This window comes from Tiliqua scincoides, chromosome 10 (assembly GCF_035046505.1).
Source record: "Tiliqua scincoides isolate rTilSci1 chromosome 10, rTilSci1.hap2, whole genome shotgun sequence".
In the NCBI taxonomy this organism is placed as follows: Eukaryota; Metazoa; Chordata; class Lepidosauria; order Squamata; family Scincidae; genus Tiliqua; species Tiliqua scincoides.
The window spans coordinates 17,430,462-17,449,466 of NC_089830.1; the positions used below are offsets into that span (position 1 = coordinate 17,430,462).

The following is a 19,005-nucleotide window of genomic DNA, read 5'->3' on the forward strand; positions in this document are numbered from 1 at the left end:
AGCTGTGGAAAGCATCTTCAGAGGTCGTAAAATTTGTATCCTCTCACCTGTTAGTTGAAAATGCAGATTTTATTTTCATTACCTATATTGTTCTATTTATGTTGTAGGGACTTCCAGCTGCCTTTTGGACTAGAAAAGCAGGATAAGAATATCTTAACATCTGTAGGACACAGCAGTCTAAAAACAGCAGGGTTTGTTTTTTTAAAACAGAAAAACTCTCAAACAGCCCAAGCCTATGCATGTCTACTCAGAATAAGTTCCATTATAGTCAACAGAGGTTACTCCCAGGTAAGTATGGATAGGATTGCAGCAGCCAAAAGTCAGGGATTTTGTTGAACACTGTGATTATAGCCGTAGCCACTAGGTAACAAAGTCACTACAATCACAAAACCAAAATGGATTTGCTTGCTGCTTTTCTTTGACCGATCCATGGTAGGCAAGCAAGCAGCAGGCTGTCCTCTCTCCTGCCCTTCCTCCTCTTCCTCTGCCACTCTCCCTGATCTTGGCCGCTGAGCAAGCATTGCAGCTCATTTCTTAATCTCTTGCCAGAGAAGACTTAAGTTCTCCGCCTGCTCTGACACAAGGTCAGATTCCAACAGTGCTCTGTGAAAGAGCCTGTTCTGTCGCGATGAGTCTTACCTTACCTACCCATGGACTATCAAGGCAGCAGGGTCGCAGCCATCAAGGTAAAGTTTGGTGCTGGGCAACCTCGACTGTGCCGGAGTGGAACGGGATATGAAAATGGCTGCAGAAGGGTTGGGAGGTCAAGGAGGGATTCAGCCATACCATCTGCTCCCTATCAGTTTGGCAGTGGGATTGCAGAGCCTAAATGTGCCAATTCTCTTGTATGATCCTGGGCAGAGGAAGTGGATTATTTCCAAGGCTAACCAAAGATCTCTTGGTGTTTAAGGTTGTAACACAAAATACAGCCTTCCCCTCCTCCCCCCTTAGCTGGCAGTGTGCCAGCTGCCACTTCTGCTTCCTGGATCTGAAAAGTAAGAGAGGAAGTGTGGAGGAGAAAAGAGTGCTGGACTAGAGTGTCAGCCAGAATGCTGAAATATTAAAATCCTATACACCAGTGGTTCCCAAACTGGTGGGTCACAACCCAGAGCATTCTTCTCTGGTCACTTAAGACCAGACCACTTCTCTGGTCTGCCCCACATTGCATATACACAAAAGGGACCAAATGTGGGCCAGATAGAAATGGGTTAAGGGGCAGGATGGAGCAATGGCAGTGACATGATCCCCAGAACTGCACCACTGCTGGGGTCAGAAGGGCTTTTTTTTTTTTTTTTTTAGCTTATGGGCTTCCGTGCTGGCCTCTGGAGGGTGCGGGAAGCACATGGATGCCTCCGCAGGGCTCCCCAAGCCTCTGATTGAATAAAAATAATGATTGAAAACCACTCCCAGTTTTTGATCATTTTTGGGTGGGTACCAGTAGGCAGACCGGTGGGCGGACTGGGCCTGGAAGGGGGTGGGACCAGTCTTAGCAACTTAGCTGGATCCTGACCCTCTTCCTGGCCAGCCTGGCATTATACCAGGCTGCTCAGATTTGCATTAGCGATTTCACTATCGCAGATCCCAGTAGCCTCATAGGGGTGGCTGGTGCATGACATGGGGTAAGGGGATATATATTCCCTTACTCCAAGTCATGCCACAGCCACTTCCTAACCTGCCCTGTATATGGTGCAGGCAGTTGCCCTGCCTGTTCCAGCATAAGTTAGGATTGGGCTGTTTGTCTCTGTGGTGAAAAAGGACCTGCAAACCAACTTCAGTATCATAACCTTCCCTAGTCCTACCAGGGATTGTATTTCAGATTTCCTACTACATGCAAAACCTCAAGTGCATAGCCCAGCCCAGGGGTGCCCAAACCCCGGCCCTGGGGTCACATGCGGCCCTCGAGGCCTCTCAATGTGGCCCTCAGGGAGCCCCCAGTCTCCAATGAGCCTCTGGCCCTCCAGAGATTTGTTGCAGCCCGCACTGGCCTGACACAACTGCTCTCAGCATGAAGGCAACTGTTTGACCTTTTTTCGTGAGCTGTGGGATGAGGGCTTCCTCCACTGCTTGCTGTTTTGTGTCTGTGATGCAGCAGTGGCAGCAAAGGAAAGGCCAGCCTTGCTTTGTGCAAGGCCTTTTATAGGCCTTGAGCTATTGCAAGACCTTCATTCATTCATATAAGTTCATCTTTAATATATTCATTTATGTAAACTTATGTAAATTTATTCAAATTTTAAATGTAAATTAATTCTTTCTTTCCCAGGCCCCTGGCGCAGTGTCAGAGAGATGATGTGGCCCTGTTGCCAAAAACTTTGGACACCCCTGGGCTAGAGAGTCAGAACCAATCATCCCTCTCCCAAGGCTTCCTCTGTCACCATCTGCCATTTTCAATCAGGGAGTGGCAGGAGCAGAGGCTGGCCTGTGACCAGCTAAGGAGGGCAGCATTTGGCTGGGCCAGGGGTGCCCAAACCCCGGCCCTGGGGCCACATGCGGCCCTCGAGGCCTCTCAATGTGGCCCTCAGGGATACCCCAGTCTCCAATGAGCCTCTGGCCCTCCGGAGATTTGTTGGAGCCCACACTGGCCCAACACAACTGCTCTCAGCGTGAGGGCGACTGTTTGACCTGTCATGTGAGCTGTGGATGAGGGCTTCCTCCACTGCTTGCTGTTTCACATCTGTGATGCAGTAGCAGCAGCAAAGGAAAGACCAGCCTTGCTTTGTACAAGGCCTTTTATAGGCCTTGAGCTATTGCAAGACCTTCATTCATTCATATAAGTTCATCTTTAATATATTCATTTGTGTAAACTTATGTAAATTTATTCAAATTTTAAATGTGAATTAATTCTTTTTTTCCCCGGCCCCCGACACAGTGTCAGAGAGATGATGTGGCCCTCCTGCCAAAAACTTTGGACACCCCTGAACTAGAGGGAGAGGGGGCTGGAGACAGGGCCGGCCCATCCATGAGGTTGACTGAGGCGGTCACCTCAGGGTGCCCATGTCTGTATGCCCACCAGCCGCCACTGCTCCATCCCCACTCCTCGTCCCTGAGGGGGACAGAAGTGAAGAGGAAGAATGGAGAGGAGGAGAGAGGTGGGGTAAAGCAGGGGTGGGTAAACCCTGGCCCATGGGTCATTTGCAGTCCTTTGGAACCCCCAATTCAGCCTGCAGGGAGCCCCCAGTCTCCAATGAGCCTCTGGCCCCTTGGAAACTGTTGGAGCCCACGGTGGTTCGCGATTACTGGTCACAACCGCCAGACGTGAGCTGCGGGCCAAGTTAGAGCAAGGTGTTTTATAGTCTCCATTCATTTTCTGCTTTTCCCTGGGCATTATTTTAAACCCCCCCCCATTGCCTCAAATAACTTATGTCAGCGGTTTTCAAATTCTCAGGGAGAGTTTGAACCACAGTAAGTCTTGGTGGCGGTCGGGGGGGGAGGGCTGCAGGGACTGGGATGCATTCACCAGTCCCTGCAGCAGACGTCCTGGGGCATGGGGAGCCCTGTGTGAGCATCTGCAAGGCTCCCCAGCTCATTAAAAGTGAAAGTGGAGCGACCCACTTATGTACATTTATTCAAATTTGAAATGTAAATTAATTCTTCCCCCCCCCCCGCCCCTGCCCCAACACAGTGTCAGAGAGAGATGTGGTCCTCCTGCCACAATGTTTGTCCACCCTTGGGCTAGTTTGACTGCCGCTAAATCTAATTTTCCAGCAGTAGCTCTCCTCTGCCATAGACACTGAACTTTCCTCAGCAGAATGTAAGGATAAAAATGCAACAGAGGCCACCTTTGGGCTGATCCTTTGTGGCTTTTTCTTTCTCCTGCTTTGATTTCCAGGCTATCATTCTTCAGATAGGGCTGTGCCTACTGATTTTCTACACTGTGTATTACGTGATCGGGAGCATTTGCTACGGAGCATTCAGGTGAGGCTGCTCATCTTGAACCACAGATGTCACCCTCAACCTTCTCAGTTAGTACCTTATGCAACCATTTAGTACTCTCTACAGTTGTGCCCAGGAGTGTTGTCCACCCTGGTTCTAGCACAATGGCTAATTACAGAGCCGACTATTTATTTTAATTTAGTTTCAACTTTGTGCTGTTAACGTACATGCCTCACAGCATGTTCCTGGAATATTGAGGGTTCTCCAGCTCAAGAATGTTGATTCATGACTCTAGAACAGTCCTGATTCCACCACATGTCAGATCTCTGGGCACATCTCCCAGCAGCTTCATATACACGTTGAAAAGCATGGGGAACAAGATGCAACCCTGCAGATCCTCGTAGGCAAGGGGCGAAGGGCCCTATCCTGTCCACCTTTCCAGCAGCAGTATAGCCGCAATGCAGCCTTGAGGTACGGGAACAAATGTTCCCATACCTTGAGGAGGCCCCTGTCACTGCCTCCCCACCACAGGATGCAATAAATGCTCTATTGGCATGGCTGCACCAGCACAAGAAAATTGGATAGGATTGGACCCTGAGATTGTGCCTTAGGGCACAGTCCTAACCAGGTCTACTCAGAAGTAAGCCCTATTTTGTTCAATGGGGCTTACTCTCTGGAAAGTGTGGTTAGGATTGCAGCCTCTGTCTCCCAACAATACCTTCTACGACTTGCTTGACAAGTAGGAGCAGACCCATCACAGTCCTCCCACCCCCAAGAAACAGTCTAGTTTACCCTTATTCACTACACCTGGAAATTTAACATTGGACTGGACTGATCCAAACCAGCAAGAAGGTTCTTTTCAGAAGTTGAAAGTGGCTTTGTAAACAGAATCCTAACTTTCTAGAGGGGTGTTGGCATTTTGTGTGGCAACTTGTACTGTTTCATTGTGTTTTGTTTTTTCAAACAGAGTTATAAGCACAGATTCAACCAGGCCCTAGCATCAAGTCTTCTCTGTTAGCATCAAGTCTTCTCTCCTCTTTTCCAGGCTTCATCCCTTTGACGTGCTTCTCCCTTTTGAATTTAAAACTGAACCAGCGTATTCAAACCCCAACTATCTGGGTGAGGTGACATTTTGGGAGAAACCTTCTCACAGATTTTTTACCCAGCATGTGATTAATCGGTGGAACTCCTTGCCACAGGAGGTGGTGATGGCATCTTGCCTAGATGCTTTCAAGAGGGGATTGGACACATTTCCAGAGGAAAAGTCCATCATGGTCACCAAAAGTCATGATACCCCAAAAATGATACTGTCCAGCTGGGAAAGGTGCCGAAGAGGGCCACGAAAATGATGAGAGGATGGACAAGGATGGCCCATCCATGAGGCCAACTGAAGTAGTTTCCTCAGGCAGTTTGGTGGAGGGCACCCAACTCTGCCTGTCTTCTTGCCTTCATTGCTTCTGCTTCCTTAGATTAGAAAAGTAGGATGGAGACAGAGAGGAAGGGGTAATGTGGAGAGGAGGAGAGTGCTTTAGAACATTAGAGAATGGGAGGAGCACAGGCTGGCACATCATCAGGTAAAGGAGACAGAATGTGGCATGCTGCCTCAGGTGTTCAGAAGTCATAGGCTGTCCCTGGGGCTGGAGTACTTTCCTTACGGGCTACAACGTTTGAGTCTTTTTTGCTTGGAAACCAGGGGAGGCAAGTAGGTGGACAGAGATGGGAGCCCCCCCCCCCACAATCTGCTAGCTGTGACCATTTCAGTTGGCCTCATGCATGAGCCGACCCTTGCACAAGACGCAGCAGGTTGACAACCTTCAGTCTCAGAAGACTATGGTGTCACGCTCTGAATGGTGGTTCTGGAACAGAGTGTCCTCTCCAGTGCGCAAAGCCTGGGTAAGGTAGATATGAAGGATAGACTGTTACCCATGCAGCAAATCCCCCCTCTCCATGTTGCTGAAATGGTCCAATGGAAAGGCAGAAGCCAATTCGGTTGGTTCCAGCGGCGTTGCAGGAGTTGCCAGAACGTGACTGTGTTCAGCCATGAACTGCCTCAGGGACTCCGGCTCCGGATTTTGCCTCGAGGTTGACTCCTGAAGCCTTTTCCATAACTGGATGTAGCCACAAGGCAGTGGAGGTTTGGGATCAGAGTTTTCCTTCTCTCAGATGAGCTACCTTCCCAGGCTGACGAGTGGCTGCATCAGCTATGTATGATCACATTGATGCATGTTTTAGGATAGCTGGCTGCTCGCTGCAAGATGCAGTGGCTTATATAATTCAAATCCTTATTCAGGTACTAAACAAAAGGAACTAGGAACGAGGAACCTACTTTGAGCCCTGTAAATTCATTCAGTTGTCTAAGAAGTGACCCACACAGTGCTGTTGCTACTACACATTACAGCCAGGAGAGGCACCAGGGAAAAGTCATAGCTCAGTGGTAGCATCAAGTGCTTTGCATGCAGAAGGTCCCAGGTTCAATCCCTAGATCACCAGGTAGGGCTGGATAAATCCCCTCTATGCAGACGCTACTGAGCGAGATAGATCAGTATTCTGATGTGGGATAAGGCAGCTTCATATGTTGTGTTTTTCCTTCCTTTTCCTGCTTCCCTAGCAAATGTACTCTCCACAGAGATCACCTTTTTCATCAGTGGCCCCCTCTTCGGTGTGCTACTGAGACGATGGGTCTGGGATTACGCCATCACTGTCACGTTGGGCCATGTGCTGATTACCTTTGCTGGTGAGTTCAAGCGAGCTGAGCATCAAGCATGAGGGACATGATAAAGGTGGAAAACTAGTTATTGGCTTATTGGTAACCCAGCTGCCATTGTCTGTATGGCCTCCCATCAGGGTTGGCCCAAGACCTACTGATGCCAGAGGTTGAGGGCGCAATCCTAACCCCTTATGTCAGTGCTTTCCAGTATTGGCATAAGGGCAATGCAGCTCTGAGATAAGGGAGCAAACATTCCCTTACTTTGAGGAGGCCTCTGTGAGTGACACCCAACTGCAGGATGCAGCACATGACCCATTGGCACCTCTATGCCAGTGCTGGAAAGCACTGACAGAAGGGGTTAGGATTGTGCCCTGTGTCATTTAACTTGAGGTGGCAGGCCAATGCTGCCTCTACCCAATGATGTGCCAGCCTCTGCTCTTCCCATTTTCCAATGCTCTAGCTCAGCACCCTCTTCCCCTCCACATCTTCTCTCCCTCTCTGTCCCTTTCTTCTTTTGCTAGTCCATAGTGCAGAAGGAGAAGGAGTGGAGGCAACTAGACAGGAAGAGATGGTTCCTCCATCCAATTGCTACCTGAGGCAACCACTTTCAGTTGGCCTCATGGATGGGCCAGCCGAAGCAGGGGCCTAGAAAGTGCATTTATAACACTGGTGAGATTCCAGTTGAGTTCCAAGGTTGAGTAAATAAGGCCCAAATCCTAACAAACTTTCCAGCACTGGCCCCATTCCACCAATGGGGCATGTGCTGCATCCTGCAGTTAGGGGGCACTCACGGAGGCCTCCTCAAAGTAGGGGAAAGTTTATTCCCTTACCTCGGAGCCACATTGCCCTTATACTGGTGCTGGAAAGTGGTTTGGGATTGCGCCCTAAGCCATGTAGAGGGAAAGGAGGAGAGATTTTCGTCACAAAAGCAGCAGAGAAGCTCCACACAGGCTGCATCCCCACACCGGATCCGAGATTGTTGCCACTGATTGGGGCCTTCAACCACTTCTGGCTCATTTCCTGCTTTAAGCATGTCCGTTAGTGTGTTCAGAGTGCGATACCATAGTCTTTCGAGACTGAAGGTTGCCAATATAGTTAGTGTGTTGGGAGCAGGTTGAAGGCTGGCCCATCTACTGTCTCTTTGTGATGGATTTTAATCTGAAGCCACTTTGGGAGCCCACCAAAAGAGAGAGAGAGAGAGAGAGAGAGTAAAATAAATAAGTACACACTCTTGAATAACCCCTCGAGAAGCACTTGGGGCTGTTTTCCCTGTGGTTTGTTCGTTCATACAACTGCGCAAGCCAGCTGGGGAATTGTTTTTTGAGAGCTGGAGAATTCCACCCAGGAGATGCAGCCAACCCTTCGCCTTCCTTCCCCACCACAGCTGCCTCTCCCCCAAACCTAATGATCCAAGCAGATCAAATCTGAAACAGCTTTAAAGCAAATATGAACATTATCAAGGGAGAGGGAAAGTTATTTTTAAATGGCTTTTTGCAAGGGGGCTTTGTGCCTGCTTCCTCTTCCCCTCCCCCGCCTCCACCTCTGCTATTGTTCTGACCCATTAATTCCTGTGCCACGTGGAACCACTTTTCGTTCTCTCTTATCATGGCTGCAATGATAACAAGGCAGAGGCACTCATTTCTCTTGCCGTGCAACTTCCACAAGACAGGCATTGCCATCTGCAGCTTGCTGGTGCTAATGGCGTGGAAAGAGGCTCATCACTTCCCTGCCACCCCGAGAGCGGCAGTGCCCCTCCTGTTGGGTCGCTGGGGTGCGGGGGGGGGGTGTTGTTTATTGAAAGACTAATTGCGTGCTCATAAACAAAGCCATTTTGCTAAACAGGGAAGACAGACGTGCTTTCGTGCTTTCGTGGCAAGGCCGGGGCTGTTTCTGAGCCACGGTTGCGCACGCTTCTCTGTTAGGGTCACTGTTATCAGCCTCCCTGCACACTCGTGTGTGATTTATGGGGGTTGACTTTTGCATGATAAACAGCAGCTGCTCCTGTTGCAGATGCAACGCACCCTCATTCCTTTCTCCGAGCCTCCATTTTAAAAGAGAGAGACAAACTTCTGCATGGCGCGATTGAGATGGATGGGCCAAAAAATGGAGAGAGGCAAATTTATCGAGGATTGATGAGAAACAATGCATGTGGCAAGGGATGAGGAATGGCAGGAAGAAGAGATAGATGGACCCGCAGACAGACAAATGAGCCAGAGTTATTGGCTTTGCCATACCAGAACAGAGCCGGAGCCCAAGACTGTAGTGTCCCTGTAAACTAGTGATTTTCAATCTTTTTCATCTCATGGCACGCTGACCAGATGCTAAGTTATTCAAGGCACATGATCCATTTTTTGACAATTGAAAAGGCAAACCATGCTGCTGGTGGGGGGCTCATATTCCCCAATAGCCCCACTAATGAATACCCCTGCCCCACACCTGCAGCACACCAGTTGAAAATCGTTGCGGTAAACCTAGGAACGAAGCCCAACCCTCTTATTTAAGAACTTTAAACTGGAAGAGAGGAGGACAATGGGCCCAATCACTTAGGGCACAATCCTAACCCCAGCTCTTTCCAGCACTGACTTCAGGGCAATGCAGCTCTGAGGTAAGGGAACAAACATTCCCTTACTTTTGAGGAGGCCTCCGTGAGTGACACCCAACTGTAGGATGCAGCACATGTCCCATTGGCACTGCTATGCCAGTGCTGGAAAGCACTGACATAAGGGGTTAGGATTATGCCCTTAGAGGAGTGGTTTCCAAATTGTGAGCCATGGTTCCCTGGGGAGCCACAAAATACCTGCCACCATATACAATGTATAGGATTGTAGTTGTAATGAGGAGCCGTGGCCAATGGTCCAGTATGTCAAGGGAACCACCTGTCAGTTTGGGAACCACTGACTTAGAGGTTGAAGACGTTCTTATCATAGCTGTAGGGGCAGGGTTCATTGTAGAACCAAAGAGCCCCTTACCAGAAAGCCCATCATTAATGCTTAAAGCAGGAACTGGCCCCAATGCAGGGCTGCCCCAATAACTCCAATACAGGACAGTTGTGTTCCTGGGGCTTGTGCCGTTCCTCCTGACTCAGAAGTAATTGTGGTAGTGTGATGATGTCATCACAATTACTTCCTGCATGCTCTGAGTGGCTGCACATCAATGATCCTTTGCAAGAGTTAGATCGGAACACAATTGCAATGTCCTAGCTCATTTTTATGATCTTTCTTTATACAGTGATGAAAGAATGGCCCCTGGTTTGGCACTGGTGGCTGGCGCTTGGTAAGTTTTTTTTTTTTTTAATTCAGAAAATTCAGAATGCTCAGCCAGAGCTCCATTAGAAGGCATGGACACAATGGCTGTAGTACTGCGAGTCCATCTGATCGGAATCACTTTCAGAGCAATCCTACCTATCTACTCAAATGCCCCCATGAAATTCAGTGACCTACTCCCAGATAAGTGCATATGGCATTGCAGCTTTGGCTTGGCAGTGAATAGGATCACCCACAGGTGAGCAATACAGTAATAATTAGTAGAATCAAAGTGGCCTCCCAACTTTGCTAATATGCTTGCCCTTTGCAAACAGTCCTCCCCTCCTTTGGCAACTTGTTTTTAGGGAAGAGGGTCTTGCCAATTGCTTCCTGCCTCTCGCTCCAATTTGGCTTCATTATTATTAACAGTATTTGGTCCTGACAACATCATGTAGCCAATCGGATTTGGCTCGGTGATGATAGCCGAAGTTAAATCAGAGCAAACACAAGGCTTCCTGGCCTTACCCCGGGAGCTGGGAGTAAAGATAAATGCTGTACAAGACAGTGCAGTTTCTAGGACTACAAACAGGTGACCAGAAAGGGGCAGAAATAGTGGATTTCACATACTCCAAGCCTTCCTTTCAAGCCGAAAAAGTTTGATCAAGAACTTTCAGCTCACACTTAGCAATAATAATAATAATAATAATAATAATAATAATAATAATAATAATAATACTACAGGTATTTATATACCACCTTTCTTGGTCTTTATTCAAGACTTTATTCAAGGTGGTTTACATAGGCAGGCTATTTAAATCCCTGTAGGGATTTTTACAATTGAAAGAAGGTTCTATCTTTCAAGAACCACAACATTCAGGTGTTTCTTTCTGATCTGGTTTCACATTCTGGCCTCCATCCTCCCATGCTCAGAGCAGATGGAATAACTCAGCTCAGCTTGTCAGCTGCTTCAAGGTCACACGGTGCCCGTGGCCTCGAACTGGTGACCTTCGGATGTTATCTTCAGGCAAATGGAGGCTCAACCCTCTAGACCAGACCTCCTGCCCTCTACTGCCCTAAACAATTAGCAGTAATCATATTTAAAATTGTAGGTTAAGGACCCAATCCTAGCCAATTTTCCAGTGCTGGTGCAGTTGTGCCAGTGGGGTGTACGCTGCATCTTGTGGTGGAGGGGCAGTCACTGGGGCCTCCTCAAAGTTTGGGAACATGTGTTCCCTTACCATGGGACTGCATTGTGGCTACACCGGAGCTGGAAAGTTGGATAGGATTGGGCTCTAAATTGATTAGGTCAGACAATTTATTTCACGTTGATTTTTTTTTCCTCTTCTCCTTCAGCCAGTGGCCTCTTCCTCATGATTTGCAGTGGAGAACTTCTGATCTATTTTGCCTTCACTGACAATTCTAACAGGGGAAACATTTTCTAAGCCCATGTTGAAACCTGGGTCAGCTGATGGCCAAGTACTTCATCTCATCTGCACTGCAGCTGAATTTGCAGGAGGCTGTTTCACCAACGACTTCCAGAAAAGACAAAACACTTTCAAAACTTTCAGAAGAAATGGCCATAGGACAAGAGATGTGGACTAGAGGTTGAGCTGCTGCCTTGCTTTGTGCAAGCTAAGCAGGATCAGCTGCCTTGGATGGAAGACCAAAGTCACTGGCAGATCTCTGGGGAGGAGGGTGAAGGAATGTGGAGGAGTTGGCTGGCAAGAAACGGATTAATATTTTGAGAACCAATCTGAGGTTTGATTTGCAGTGGCCTGCAAAAGCTTGGAAGCACAAGAACTGGCGAGCCAGGATGCATGATTGCACATGGAGTTAAACATCTGGAGAAATGGAAGGTTCTATGAGACATTTTATTTAACACCACTTGTAAAAACCCCATGGGAAAACGGGGCTTCCAGTCAGCCTGTCTATGTAAACCATTTTGAATCTATGAGAAAGGCAGTATACAAATACAGATGGAGCCTGTTTATCTGCAATTTTACATCCGTGGATCTGGTTCAACGCAGGCCCCCTGGATCTGCATTGGGCCAGACTTGGCTGCACCTGAACCCTCCAAAAGCTATGCTCCAGTCGCCTCTGCAGGGCTTTCTGAAGCCTGCAGAGGCTGTCCATATCCACCCATGGCCTCTGTGGGCTTCATAGTATCTCACAGAGGCAAAAAACGTGACTTCTGGTTTTCCTCCGGAAACTAGAAATGACATTTTTTGGCATCCATAGTTTTTGGTATCCACAGGGCTCTGAGAACTGATCCCTCACAGTTACCGAGGCCCCACCTGTACTGCAGTTAAATAAATATGAAAATGGAAATGCTTATCCTCTAACAGCTCAGGGCCATCTATTTGCATTTCCATTGCTGTGTGATGCATGATTAGCAGTTAAAAAGCACTCTCATTTGGAGAATGCTGAGGTCAAGAATGCACAGTGGCCTGAAATCTTTCATCTATTAAAACACATTTTGATTGTATAAGAGGTACCCCTGATCAGGCAGATAAATTCTTACAAAAAACTGCAGATCGTGAATGCTGTCTTCGAAAAGGCCTTCCCTCCTGCCAGACTGAGGATGAGATGCAAAGAGGCTTCTGCTGCTCACTGTGGTGTGAAACCAGGCCACAGGCCATGCAACACTAGGGCCTTATGTGAACCATCAAAGCCTTGCCCTTGCTTTCCCCCTTCCTGTGTATAACTTACCTGGCTGGTTGATTGCCAGCTAGGCAGATATTAGGGCACATAGATATGGGGCTTATTCAGAGACTCTCTCCATCCAGAGCAATGGTCTACAAACTGGAGACCGCTGTGCACATGGAAAGACTTCACCATCGTGAACGGAGCATTCCATTCCACCAGGGCGCCTGCCTACCTTGCTGCTGGCCTTTCCCAAACTGCACTGCAGCCAGCTGCATTTGCCCAGAAATCCAGGTGCACAGCCTGCTGGGGCGACAGAACCCAGAAGTGGCTGGCTGAAGCACAGTTTGAGGGAGATCAGCAGCACAGAAAAAGGCTCCCCTGTGGAACAGTAATCTTCGTTTATGCAGGGGATGGATTAGGCAGGGTGCCAGATCTGACCCACAGGCTAGAGAGCCAGAGGATCACTGGGAGCAACCTCACGGGATAGGGGATGGAGGAGAATCCTACTCAAGTCTTCTGCTGATCCTTTGTTTCCCCACCCTTGGCCAATCAGGCTCTGAAGGCAGCAACAAGAGTGACAGATTCAGTAGAGTGCATCAAGCTGCCGTTCTCCACTTTAAAGGTAGGGGGGTTGAGATTGACCAGGCGAGCCCTCAGGAACATACGGTCCTTTGGCCAGTGCCCAACCTGGCCAATCTCTGAATCTGGCCTTGCCTACTGCAAATTTGTGCAGACTTAATTGACTAGTTCCATTTACACCCCGCTTTTCTTCCAAAGAGCTCAGGGTGGCATACGTGGTTCTTTTCCCCCTATCCTTATAACAGCCTTGGGGAGAAAGGCCGAGAGATGGTGACTGGACTGAAGTTTCACAGTGAGCTTTGGTCTGAATGTGGATCTGAACTTGGGAGGCTGGCACTAGCCCCTAAAACCACAATGGCTCTCACTAATATGAGTGAAATTTTTTTAGCCAATTCAGCCAGTAAAAGCTCTAGGAAAATATTCATGGTTGACATCTTTGCTGTTTCCAGGACTGCATACCATCTAATTTGTTCATGCAGGAATTTCATCAGTGAGTGACACGGTCATTTGCATTTCATTCATGCACACTAAAACTCTCATCGTGCCCAAGATCAGTATCCAAAAGCATTCTATAAACTATTATAAAGAAAATAAGGAAAAACACTAGAGGCGGATACGGACACAGTGTGCGACTGGGCAGCTTCAAAGGTGCCATATTCCACAAGCCGAGCAAAAATCCCCATCACCAATCATCGGAGCTAGATTTTATTGGAAACCAAAATCACTGGCATTTCAATGGCCATTATGCGGTTCTGCAACAATGGGTTAGCAATCAGATACAATTTGCCTTCATTTCCTTTACAACTATCATGAGATAAATACCTGAATCAAAGCCCTTCTTCCCTTTGCATTATAGAACGGATCAGGAAGCAAAGACTGAAGGGCTGCAGGCAGTGTCTGGCCCATTAGCCCTCTTCCAGACAGTACAGCTTCCAACAGAGCAGGTCTATAGAAAAACCTCACCTGTAAGCTGACTGCTCTGGGGGGCGGGGGGGGGGGAAGCCAGGGTGGGCTGGACTGAGCACTTGGATCTTTGGTTGTCTCTCTCTGATTCTGACCAGTACTGTGCATGAGAAGCAGCCAGTAAGAGAGCCAGCAAGTGAATCTCTGCCGAACTGTTTCCCATACAACATGTCAGTGGCACTCCTGTATCTAAACACATCAACAAATGGTGGTGTGCATCATGCTGCTGATTCTTAGACAGACTCATGAATGCTGTGGACATGGGAGTGACTTAGTGCCCAATCCTAACCAACTTTCCAGCACTGAGATAGCTGTGCCAATGTCTTGTGCGCTGCATCTTGCAGTGAGGAGGCAGTCAAGGGGGCCTCCTCAAGGTAAGGGCATGTTTGTTACCTTACCTAGGGGCAGCATTGCGCTAGGCCAGTGCAGGAAAGTTGGTTAAGACTGCGCCCTTAGAAGCAGCAAGACTTGCATAAAGCTGCAGACCTGCCAGCATTGGGTGCCCTACTGTTTAAAACAAATATGTAACTTGGTCACCACCTATTGCAGGAGATGTAGACTTGTACCTGTCATTCCACATTTTTGTTTTTATGCCTGATTGTTAAGGAATACTGGAGAGAAATATTGGGGAGCGGGGGAAACAAGCTGAATGTGAGGTTCCCTTTACTTTTAAAGCAGTATACTCTTCTGGGACATCTGAAAGGGGTGGTGATCAAAGAGAACTCAAACTAAGTGATGTCTCTGTTAATCTCAGCCAGGAAGTGAACTGAGGAAGTCTCGTGGGTGCCAATCTTACTAGAGCACCACATGGACAAATGATCTGCTAATCAATGTACCATTATAGAAGAGGTCAAGATGAAGCACTGGAGCATAAATTCATATTTGTCCCAAAAGTGCTCATTTCAATGGTTCGCTGTTTAGCCTTTTATTCTCATGATTTCAAAATAGGGAATTTGCATTTTCGCACCACACGCGTAACACTTTAGAGGAAGAAAATCTATTTTGGAACATGGCACAGGAATGACTTGTCAGAGCTCTCTTGTATTCTGGGAAGCAGCCTTCAAGTTGAACAAGCAAAGAAAGATTGGTTAGGTTCTCTCGTAGATTCAACTATCAATAAATCAAAAAGCAGTTCTCTAGCAAGAGGAGGGAGAATATTCGCAGCCTGATCCAACACAATCTGTGTGCAGAAACAGGTTTTGACAGCAGGGCTAATCTGTATGTGCGTGTGTGTGTATTGCACAAAAGTTAGTAAGGAAGTTTGTTATGGGGGGGAAGGGAAGTCTGGTGCAATGTGTGAGACAGCCCTGTGTGCAAAGTTGGACACAAATGCTGATACTAGGCACTCTGAATGTTTGTGCATGGCAGGGCTAATGTGGCTTTTGCTACCACAGCCTCTGCATTAAGGTACAGGATTCCTGGGCAGCCTCCCAGCCTCCCACCCTGTTCCCGCTTTTCACCAAGAAACTTAAGTCACTTGTGCAGCTTTCATTTCCCAGAACATCATTGTTACTGGGCCTTGGTCTCTTTCATGGTCTACACAGGGTAATCTGTTCAGTTCCCCAACCCAATCATCTTTCTCTGCTATGTGCAGGAGGCAGAAATTCAATCCTCTAGTCCAGGAAGCCCTGACGAGCCAGCTGAGTCCAAACTCCACCTGAACCCATTTGCATGTGGCTTCCCCATCAGAGCAGCTTCACATGAGGAGGATCTGCTTAGCAGATATATACGGTTTCATGGAGGCCGTCAAAGCTTCTTGGTAATTTGCCAGTGGGACCTCTCGGCAGGCTGGAGCGGTAAGTTGCCCCTGGCGGATGAGACTGCACAGATCTTCAATCATTTTTCTAAGTTCCTCCTTGTCTGTGGAAAGCAAAGAACAGGATGCGGTAAAACCTGTTCCCCTTTTCAGGTACTGTCAAACTTGGATTAAACCAGCCCTGGCAGGGGAATTGAGGAAAAAAAAATGCAAATACTGAGTCTGGGGACTGCAGCTCAGAGGCAGGGCACAGGCTTGGCATGCCAAAGGTCCAAGGTTCAATCTCTGGTATCCACCTGCGTGGGCTTTACAGTAGAGAAGGCAGGTCTCTGCCCTGAGAGGCTCACACAAAAAGTTTTAGGAAGGGACTTGGGGACATCCAGCAGCTCATGCCAGACAGAGGTTGTGTGCATTCAGGCACAAGATCAGTGGATGAATTCACAGCAGACCCCCCCACCCCAGCTTCTTGAACAAAATTCATAATTCTCAGAACAATTTTGTGAAGACCCATGCATACGTATAACCGCCCTTAAAGGTATCTCAATATAGAATATAGCAACTTGAAACGCATCAGGATTTTATCATTTTGTTTAAACTGTTTTTTTTAAAGCAACTTAGAAGCAGTACAAGAGCTGTGAACAGGCGGCCATAAGCACAATCTCAGTCCCTCAATGGTCAAAGAAGATTGCAAAATATAGAACTTCTTGAAAGGTCTCCATAGAGATGCTACTATGTATCAACAATTGTTCCCATTTTACAGATGGAGGACTGGAATGTCAGGCAAAACAATCTTCCAGCCCAAGCCTGCTGATCCAAATGTCCAGAGGAAGTCAAACTCCTTTGGGGCAGGCAGTCCCTAGTCCACCTGAGATCAAGTGGCCTTCAATCATTGTCTTACTCAGAGTAAGCTCATACACGTAGTATTCCTGGCAACAGACAGACACTTCACAAGCATCAAAGGTTGATCTGGGATCATCAGCTCTCTTACTCCACTGCACGCACTATCACTTACTCTGAGCATGGTCTCTTTTCCACTGGGTCATCCAAAAGCCACGAAGCTTCACATCCTTAAAGATGAGGGCGCTCTGCAGAAGTAGAGAAGTTCATCACAGTTCATGGGAAGTCTTGCACTACAATGAGTTGTACCCAGGAAGTCTAATTTAGGCCCAAATCCTAACCAACTTTCCAGTGCTGGCACAGCTGTGCCAATGGGACGTGTGTTGCATCTTGCAGTCGGATAGCACTCACAGAAGCCTCCTCAAAGTAAGGGAATGTTTGTTCCCTGACCTCGGAGCTGCATTGCCCTTATGTCAGTGCTGGAAAGTGGGATCGCACCCTTAATCATTGAAATTAATGGGACTATGTAAGTTAGTCATGACTTTCCATGCAATTATGTTATATAATATGTAACATATACCAGCAGCAAGTTATATTGGTCATGACTTATGTAGTCTCATTGATTTTAGTGGTGCTTAAGTCATAGCTTTTACTGGACGCAATGGAAACTGGTGTTCAAATGGTTCTTTTCTGCCGATTTAAGAACGGTGTACTTTGCTGGGGAGAAAATAACTAATCCCAAGGACTGAAGACAAAATGTTGCAGAAAGAAGCTACTGCACCAGCGGATTGCAACCTGATTTTTGGAGGGTTGCAGGCCTGGTGCTACTGGAAGCTGCTTCCGGGTTGTGCTGTCCCACAACCTGCACTGGCTGTGTCATACTGTGTGCACTTCAGAATGTGTGGCAGAAGCTGCCTGGAATTCTGGGGTGTGATATAGCAAATGACACTGGTCGCAGGTTGAAGCAACCCAGAAGTGGTTTCCAGTTTGTGCCCCATATTGTCCTGCAGCCACCTGGTCATGGCGGGCCATGGACAATAAATTGGGTCGCAATGGTAAGTAGTTTGAGAACCACGGAGCTGAAAATCCACAACAAATTTATTATTAAGATCTGAAATGTCATTGCTACTCACCACAGGGACTGTCACAGGTTGCTTTGACATCCCTCCATAGGTTACCATGGTTCCTTTATGCCTACAGAAGGACTCAAGTGTGAGATTAGGAGGCCAAGCAGTTGATAGTTCTAGTTTTCTAGAACAAAAGTTTTGTAGAATTTTCTAGTTCCAAATGGAAACCACAACTCCTTGCCCCTGCAGTGACTGACACGAACACACAAATATTCACTTTCTCTCACACACAGGATTCATGAATCTTCTATATCATGTCTAGTCTGACCCTAAATTTGCCAGGAGCTAGAACCTTCTGTCTCTGGGAAGAAATCTGACATTTGCGGTAGGATTTTTCATCAGCCTTGTTTCTTCCCCAGAAGGAGTGCCCCTGCATAAAAGGATTTTGCAAACCTGCACCTCTAAACAGAAATGTCAGCAAGCAAGCCATGCTCAGTTCACATTAGAGAAACAGACAAAGAGTGTAACTTACTGCAGATGACGCAACAACTCAGTCGCACTTTTCCCTCCCACGCCGTTCAGGGCTAACATGGGCTTAGGAACGTTCTGGAGAAGGAGTGTTAGAGAGAAGTTACTTCTTGTGTTCCCTTCTGCAAGCTGCTGCTCAAGAGGAAAAGCTCTGCAATGTTCTGCTTGAGTTCTAAGGTTGCTAAGGACATAATCATGTCATTGCCAAACTTCCAAGTTGCTGAGCTTGGCTAGAAGGTGCATGGCTATGCTGCTGTACACCTTAGAGGGAACACTGCCTCTTAGCACAGAGATCATAGCAGAGGACCTATCTTGTGTTCTCTGTTAAAAAGATCTCAGAGTCATGAATCAGATTAAATCAAGGAGCTGGCTGTCAGTCTAGGTTTCTGCACTGACTCCAGCAGCTGCCAAGGACATTTCTCATTACCTGTTCCATCTTTCTACAAGGAGCTGTAAACTTAAGACCAGCGACTTGACCAGATAATCTGATTGACAAAGGCAACCCAGTTTCCCCTTGCTGTTACTGGTTCCCAGAAATGTGATTCTCACCTATACCTTGAGCAAGTCTTTCACGTCTGGTTTTCTGAGCATCTCCTCAGTGACGACGTGGTCTGCTCCAAGGGACTTTAATCGGTCTACAAGCTCCTGGAGATCAGGTCTGGACAGGGGGGAGAAATCAAGCAATTAGGTAGGGAAAGTGTGTTCTGACAAGCCTACAGACTCGTGTCTCTGCCCGATTCAATTATAGAAAAAATCCTCTTCTGCCAGCTGCTATTCAACCACTGAAGCAGCTTCCTCAGAATAAATTGC

At 47.5% G+C, this 19,005-nt stretch overlaps 2 protein-coding genes across 2 annotated transcripts in view; one reads left to right on the plus strand and one right to left on the minus strand.

The window, feature by feature from the left end:
• The first annotated feature begins 650 nt into the window (after positions 1-650).
• LOC136661505 (putative transmembrane protein 244) lies at positions 651-14,003 on the plus strand. Its single transcript, XM_066638788.1, has 6 exons — positions 651-686; positions 3,827-3,912; positions 4,916-4,989; positions 6,479-6,604; positions 9,806-9,850; positions 11,173-14,003. Exons 1-6 carry the CDS (start codon positions 651-653, stop codon positions 11,259-11,261), a joined length of 456 nt encoding a protein of 151 aa, XP_066494885.1. The 3' UTR covers positions 11,262-14,003.
• MECR (mitochondrial trans-2-enoyl-CoA reductase) overlaps positions 13,737-19,005 on the minus strand; it is a 31,270-nt gene continuing 26,001 nt past the window's right edge. Inside the window, exons 6-10 of the mRNA XM_066638464.1 lie at positions 18,751-18,853; positions 18,200-18,273; positions 17,734-17,794; positions 16,776-16,848; positions 13,737-15,867 (exon numbers count right to left, since the gene is read on the minus strand). Coding sequence (XP_066494561.1) covers positions 15,704-15,867; positions 16,776-16,848; positions 17,734-17,794; positions 18,200-18,273; positions 18,751-18,853 — 475 coding nt within the window. The 3' untranslated portion in view covers positions 13,737-15,703. The remainder of the gene's footprint in view (positions 15,868-16,775; positions 16,849-17,733; positions 17,795-18,199; positions 18,274-18,750; positions 18,854-19,005) is intronic.